The following is a 7,829-nucleotide window of genomic DNA, read 5'->3' as shown; positions in this document are numbered from 1 at the left end:
TTTCTACAGTGTCTATAACTGTGTGTGTCTGTATTTCTACAAAGGATATGCAATCTGGAAAAAAGAATAAGAGAAAGTATTCAGGAACATAGTGCGTAACAAGGAAGTCCAGCACATCATTAAAACACATTGACTCTGTGCCTACCTGCATAGATGACTATACCAACAACTGCCTCAGTGTTTCTGATGGTGCATCCTCGCAGCAACAGATTTTCCTTATACAGTCCAGCCTTCTTCCCATTTTCATGAATGCTGTCAAAGGACAGTGGGCAAGAGTCATTGTGTGTATATACATGACTCTCATCTAAGTCATACTGCCTGGGAGGCTTAGGGGCAGGGTGGGGACAGGGAGCTCTAGGATTTGTGACTTGTCTCAGTGGATCTACAACAGAGCTGGGAGGAAGTTGCTGGTGTTTGTCATTAACTGGGAATCTCAGAAGCCTGTTTGTTTACTATGTCCCTGAACATGATCTCCATGCATTTACCACAGCTCTAGGAGAAATGTCACTCTAGCAGAGAACCTAGTGTTGTCACAAAATACAATTTCTCTAGAAAATAGGATGACATTGGTTTGTTTCAGCAACATTCTCTCTAACTCTTTTCCTTATTATAGAGTCATAAAGTTACTAAAACCAAAGTCACTGCCATCGAGTCAGATCTGAGTCATAGCAACCCCTCCTTGGGTTTCCAAGGAAGTATTTCTATGGAAGTAGATTGCACAATCTTCCTTTCGAGGAGTGGCTGATGGGTTTAAACTACTAGCCTTCCGGTTAGCAGTGAAATGCTTTAGGCACTACACCACCAGAGTTCCCATAAAGTTACTAGAAATATTAAATATTTTATTTGAAATGCAGTAACTGTCATGAGGAAGTTTTATGAATTGTTTCATTACTACTCAGATTCTGAAGGATTTCCAAGTCTAAGTCACTGCTTTTCAGACTCATCCCCTTGCCCTACTGGTGATGGCTCTATTCTCAACCATGCTGTCCTAGTACAATCTGCTGTACTAGGACCTTAGGTGAATGAGTTGGGTGTGATCCCAGAAGCCTGGAACACAGCTCAAAGGGAGGTAACCCCAGGCTTTGGGGGAATTGGGAAGACTACAGCTCACAGTGCTGTCTATGGTCTGCCCTTTAGGAAGCCCCTCCTGCACACCTCCTTCCCACATGAATCCACACCCTCCCATGACCCAAATGTCCTTTCTCTGTTCTAAGCAGCTCACTGTTGGCTTTTGCAGATTTTTCTCCAACGATTCCTGCCATTGTGCCCACTGACTCTGAAGCAGAGCTGTTTTGGAGAGGTTCAGTCAGAGGTGGTCACAGGGTTTGTCTGGAAAAGGCACTTCTTGTTCCCTCCAACACCTGTGGCCAAAGTAAATCAGGTCCCTAGTCACCTAGCACAAGGGGGCAATGCTATCTTGAAACTTCAAACACATGCCTATTCTTCACAGAATAACATGTATACTTTTTAGTGGAGAAGAGAAGGCTGTGGGAAAGCATTTCCTTCAAGCCTGTGATGACTGCCCCTCATGGCCACTTATAGCACTTATACAACAGCACCATAGCAACCAGCAACAAGTCCCTGCCTGCTTCAGCAATCCCAGCAGAGCTAGGTTTTGCTTTAAGAAGAGGTTGAATACTGAAAATTTCATTGCCAGCTAAAACATTAAAAGACCAGTGCATACAAGATCTCCCATGATAAAGTTCTCCTTTACAGTTTGATATCTGTGGGAGAGGACTTCTGCTGTGTGGACATCACAGGAAACAGCCAGACATAGGAACTTGGGATTCATTTGGAAAGTGGTAATGAACACATTGTCTCAATCAAAGTTCCAGTCATGCTTACTAAGAGCAAGAGATAAACCAAAGGAAGAGAGGACACATTAAGCTTTCTTTGACATAACGTAGATTTTTAACAGCCATTGTGCTTTCTAATTGGTTCATCAGCAGATGCATAGGCCTATGAAAGGGCCATCCTGTAGAAGCAGGCAGCCAAGTCTGAGACAATGACCTTAGCAAACAGCTGAGCCCTGGGAGGATGATGGAGACCCTGTTTCAGCCAGGGGCATGTAGGCACATGACTGATTTCATATGGACACAGCAAGAAAATGAACATTTGAGCTATACTTGGCACCTGAAGGAATGACCTTCTCCTTTGGTTTAAGCCACTTGGAGTCCCTGGGTGGTGCTAACAGTTACAGCACTAGGCTATAGACCAAAAGGTTGGAAGTGTCTCAGAACAGCAGTCACCTTCTGAAAAGCAGTTCTACTCTGACACACATGTGGTCAACATGAATCAGAGTCAACTGGATAGCAACTGGTTTTACTGGTTTTGAGCCACTTAGAAGAGCCCACCAGTTCAAGACCATGTTCCTCACCCAGTCAGTTAAAACCTTAAGTTAAAACCTTCCAAAGACAAAGCAGGAAAACACCCACCATGTCCTGCAAACCACCACCTGCAGGTTCCTTGGAAATGGTAGTTCTTAGTTCATAGTGTCCTGTCATTGACTCTTTCATAGAAGACACTGTCTGCTGACTGCATTTTCTGTAGGTAATGGGCTGTATTTCTAAGGAAGTAGATTGCACAGGTACAGCACAACAGGCTGTACTTGACCATCCATTGTGTGAGCTCCAGCATGTGCAAATGGGATGGAAATGGTGTCCTTAGACAGGGGTGAGAGGCCACCATGTGTACAGTATATAGGAGATAAGCCCCTAGCAAAACAAGGAGCACCACCCAAGACAGAAGAAGTCTGAGAGCAACTGCCCAGATTGCATGGCCTCTCAGAACCCGAGAGGCTAGGTTCTCATTGTTCCATTCCAGCAAACAGCCTACTATCAATATGGGTAACATTTGTGACTCCCTCCTTCATTCTCTGCCCCACCAAACACCAACCCTGTTTCACCTCCTCATTGGCTGCTTCTTTTGCCTGCCACCTCATCACCATCTCTGCATAGCACTATCTGAGTTCAAGTTCTGAATTCCTCTCTTGCCTCAAGGCCATGAATCTTAGTTCCTCAAGCTCATTTCCACTAAAACAATCTCTGTGAAGTGCAAATCTCAACCTCACATTCCTTGGGAACTCTGTGTGGCCCTGCCTCCCTCTGGATGAACTGAGATCTTGGCCCTGCCTGCCCAGCAGCCTCTCTTGGGCTCTGCCCAGCACAGGCTCTCTGCTCCAGCCATACACACTGCCATCCAACTTGTACCACAAATCCCATGTTAGCCTCTCTGTCTGCCAGCCATCTTCTATTTCAGCTCAGGTTTTATACCATTTAGGAACATTCTCTGAGATAAGCTCCTAGGTCCTACAGTGGGGAGACCCTATAGTATTCTTTTCTGTGTGTTATCTGCACTTCTAAACATGTGCTCTTTATATCTTATTTCTGAGTCCTTGAGTGGCTGCTAAGTGAAAGATTAGCTGCACAAGTCCATCAGAGGCACCTCGGAATAAGACCTGGTGATCTACTTTGAAACACTCAGCCACTGAAAACTCCATGGAGCATAGTTCTGCTTTGACTTACATGAGGTCAGCATGAGTCAGAATCAATTCCACAGCAACTATTATAATCTTATTCCATGTTGCATCCCTGACATCTAATTCAACACTTGGGGGAATGACACTGGAGGAATGGAGGGAACAGAGTAAGGACAGGATACTTACTAAGGGACCCTGTGTCCTTGACTAAGAGCTGCTGTGTCTATCCAGGTGGCCTTCCACAACTCTCCAGTAGCCTCTCCTCTCCTCATTTGGGCTAAATGGTATATCTACATTATTCTTCAACATATACAAAATTGAGTGAGTGGTCTGTTTCCTAAAGGTACCACAGCTGACAGAGATAGGAAAGAATGAATTTTAGACATTTTTTTTGCACAGCTGGATCCTAGGAAGAACTTTCTTTAAAATAATGGTTTTAAAGATTTTTGTTTCTCTGATGTAAATAAATATGGAAATGACCAAACTGATGGTGGGTTTCCTTGAAGTATGTTAATGAAAGGTGAAAAAGTGAAATGAAAATATCCCAATTTTAAAAAACTTAGTTGATGGCATTACAAATTATCTTACTGTCCATTCCTTGTCAGTGAGGAGAGTTTGAATACACTCCACACAAAGTTCCATCTGAATAACTTCTCCCCACTCTGGGCAAGAAGGGTTGGGTGTCTATAGCCCTGCCCAGGCTGTCTCCATGGGCTAACAGGGACCTCCGACCCTTTGTTGTTGTGTAAGACTATGCAGCATGAGAAGAGGAAAGATCATAACACAGATCTGTAGAGAACTAGGGTTGAAGTAATGAAAACTGGCTTTCCAATGTGAAACATTTTGCATCAGATGATTAAGCAGCCAACCTCTTAATTTCTTAGGGGAAAGAGAAAATGTTCTGATGGCTATTGCTTCAAAGACTACATATGTTATAAAGTAAGTCAAACACAGCCAGGTAAGGACAATGGAAACTGCTGGGACACAAGTTTGCAGTATTAGTTGTCAGTCTCCATGAACAAGGTCCTTCTAGGCTCAAAAGGGGCTCCAAGGTTAGGGCACTGGGAGCAACTGATGTAGTGAGAACATTTTTATTTCCACAGTTTCTAACTTAAGGATTTCATTAGTGCTTTTGTCGTTGTTGTTAGGTGCCATCAACTTAATTCTGACACTCAGTGACAGTTTGTACAACAGACTGAAACACTACCTAGTCCTGTGCCACCCTCATAATCCTTGTGCCCACTGCTTCAGCCCACTGCTTCAGGCATTAGGTCAATACATTTTGTCGAGGGTCTTCCTCTTTGTTGCTGATACTCTATATTATCAAGCATGATATCCTTCACCAGGAACTTTGTTGTTGTTGTTATGTGCTGTCAAGTCAGATCCGACCCATAGCGACCCCTCCTTGGGTTTCTGAGGAACTATTACTGCAGAAGTAGATTGCCCAACCTTCCTTCCAAGGAGTGGCTGGTGGGTTTTAACTGCCAGCCTCCTGGTTAGCAGTCAAGTGCCTTAGGCACCACACTACCAGAGCTCACCAGGAACTGGTCTCTCTTAATAACATAGCCAAAGTACTAGAGGTGAAATCTAGCCATCTTGGTTTCTAAGGAGCATTTTGGATGCACTTCATCCAAAACAGATTTGTTTATTCTTCTTGTAATCAATGGTATATTTTATATTCTTAGCCAACAGTATAATTTAAATGTATAAATTCTCCTTTGGTCTACTGTGTGCATATGAGGTGACTGAAAATACAATGGCTTGGGTCAGGCTCACCTTAGCCTTCAAAGTGGCATCTTTGCTCTTTAACATTTTAAAAGAGGTCTTCTGCAGCAGATTTTGCAATATAATATTTGATTTCTTGAGTGCTGCTTCCATGGGTGTTGAATGTAGATCCAAGTAAAATTAAATCTTTGACAATTTCAATCTTTCCTCCATTTATCATGATGTTGCTCATTGGTCCAGTTGTGAGGATTTTGGTTTTCTTTATGTTGAGGTATAATCCATACTTAAGACTGTAGTCTTTGATCTTCCTCAGTAAGTGTTTTAAGTCTTCTTCACTTTCAGCAAACAAGGTTGTGTCATTTGCATATCAGGTTTTTAATCAGTCTTCCTCCAATACTGATGCCTCATTCTTCAGCTTCTTGGATTAGAAGAATCTGTACGCTCAGCATACAGACTGAGTGAGTATGGTGAAAGGACATAACCCTGACACACACCTTTCCAGATTTCAAACCATTCAGTATCCTTCTTTTATATTCAAATGACAGCCTTTTGGTCTATATACAGGTTCCTCATGAGCACAATTACGTGTTCTGGAATTCCCATTCTTCACAATGTTATCCAGAGGTTTTTTTTTTTTTTTATATATATATATATATACAACCCACACATTTTATTACCTTTGCACAGTCAAAAAAGCACAGGTAAACATCTTTTTGGTATTCTCTGCATTCAGCCAAGATCCATGTAACATCAGCTCAGTTTACACCCTCTTCTGAATACACCTTAAATTTCTGGCAGTTCTCTGTCTATGTACCATCACGCAGTCTGAATTGTTTTCAGCAAAATTTTACATGTGTTTGGTATTAATGATATTGTTTGATAATTTCTGCTTTCTGTTGGATCACCTTTCTTTGGAATGGGCATAAATAAGGATCTCACTAGTCGATTGGCCAGGTAGCTGCCTTCCACATTTCTTGGATTAGCTATAGAAATTTATTTAAAAGAATGTTGATATTGCTCTTAGATGCCTTGGTCAGTTCTGATTCATAGCAATCCTATGCACAAGAAAATGAAATATTGCCTGGTCCTGTGCCATTCTCACAGAAGTTGCTATGTTTGAGCCAATTGTTGTAGCCACTGTGTCAATCCACCTTCTTAAGGGTCTTCCTGTTTTTTGATGATACTCTACTCTAAAAGAATGATGTCCTTTCTCAGAGATTGGTTGTTCCTGATAACACATCCAAAGTATGTAAGACAAATGATATCCTTGCTTTCAAATTCTGGCTGTACTTCTTCCAAGACAGATTTGTTTAGTCTTCTGTCAGTCCATGGTATATTCAATATTCTTTGCCAGCACCATAATTCAAAAGAATCAAATCTTTTTTGGTTTTCCTTATTCATTGTTCAGCTTTTGCAAGCATATGAGGTCACTGAAAATACTATAGATTAGGTCAGGCACACCTAGTCCTCAAAGTGACATCTTCGCTTTTTAACACTTTAAAGAGGTTATTTGCAACAGATTTTCCCAATGTAATGTCATTTGATGTATTTTCTTTTCCTTTTTTTTTTTTTTAATTGTGATTTGGGTGAAAGTTTACAAAGAAAATTCACTTTCCATACAGCAGTTCACATACACTTTGTCTCGTGACATTGACTACAATTTACCACAATCCAACAGTTCCCCTCCCACTTCCTCCCAATTGTTACCTCTTCCCTGTGTCCTTCCCTCCATGCACTCCTGTCTCCTGAGCCAAGTCCCAGTTCATACACAGACCTTCTATTATTCCATGATTTTTCTCTCCAAGGAGTGTATCTACCTAGTGTAAACATTAATGTCATACACCTGTCCTCTGTTTGGCTGAAAGCCAGAGGTGTGGGTTCAATTCCAGATCTGAAGGGCAGCAAGAGGTGATAGTCTCAATGATTCCATCAGGCTCCATCAAACCAGCAAACCTAGTCCTTTTTTCTTTTTTTTTCAAATGATTTTGACTTTTTTCCCATATTATTCTCCCACTCTATCCAGGATCTCCTACATAGATCCTCCTCCAAGTGGTTGACAGTGGTAGCTGGGCACCATCTAGTTCTTCCAGTCTCGTAGTCGTGTAGGCTGAGGATCATATGGTGTACCAGTCACCTGGACTAATTGTTTCCATGAATTTTTAGTTTTCTTCAATCTTTGCCCTGGACCAGGAGAGACCCATCGTTGCACCTAGATGACTGCTTGCAAGCTTTTAAGATCCCAGTCTCTACTCGCCAAAGTAGGAGGTGGAACAATGTTTTGTGTAGTGTGTTATGCCAATTAACCTTGGTGTCCTTTGTGACTATGGTCCCAAGCCCACAGGTTCAACTATTCAGTCCCTCTGGGTAGCTGGCTGTGCAGAAGAAGTGATTACAACCTTGTCCCTTGTCAGCTCTACTATACACCTGGGAATTCTTATAGAACATACAAATACATTTGTAGAAATACTGTCTGCAAATCCTATGCATGGTCTTAGGCACATACCCTCCTGCAAAGACATACCTAATAGTTCAGCCTGTCCACTCATTTATCCACCCATATAGCCATGTTTGCCTTCACTGACAATGCAGTATTGTATGTGCAAAAGGGTTCATCTTTGTTGTCTGT

At 42.0% G+C, this 7,829-nt stretch overlaps 1 protein-coding gene across 1 annotated transcript in view; it reads right to left on the bottom strand.

Moving 5' to 3' along the window:
- ATP10A (ATPase phospholipid transporting 10A (putative)) overlaps positions 1–7,829 on the bottom strand; it is a 352,646-nt gene that overhangs the window by 81,565 nt on the left and 263,252 nt on the right. The window contains exon 4 of the mRNA XM_007945983.1: positions 146–252. Coding sequence (XP_007944174.1) covers positions 146–252 — 107 coding nt within the window. The remainder of the gene's footprint in view (positions 1–145; positions 253–7,829) is intronic.

This window comes from Orycteropus afer, unplaced genomic scaffold (assembly GCF_000298275.1).
Source record: "Orycteropus afer afer isolate SDZICR_OR568_19922 unplaced genomic scaffold, OryAfe1.0 scaffold00146, whole genome shotgun sequence".
Classification (NCBI taxonomy): Eukaryota; Metazoa; Chordata; class Mammalia; order Tubulidentata; family Orycteropodidae; genus Orycteropus; species Orycteropus afer.
Note: the sequence above shows the minus strand (reverse complement) of the source record. Positions and strands in the feature narration are given on the sequence as shown.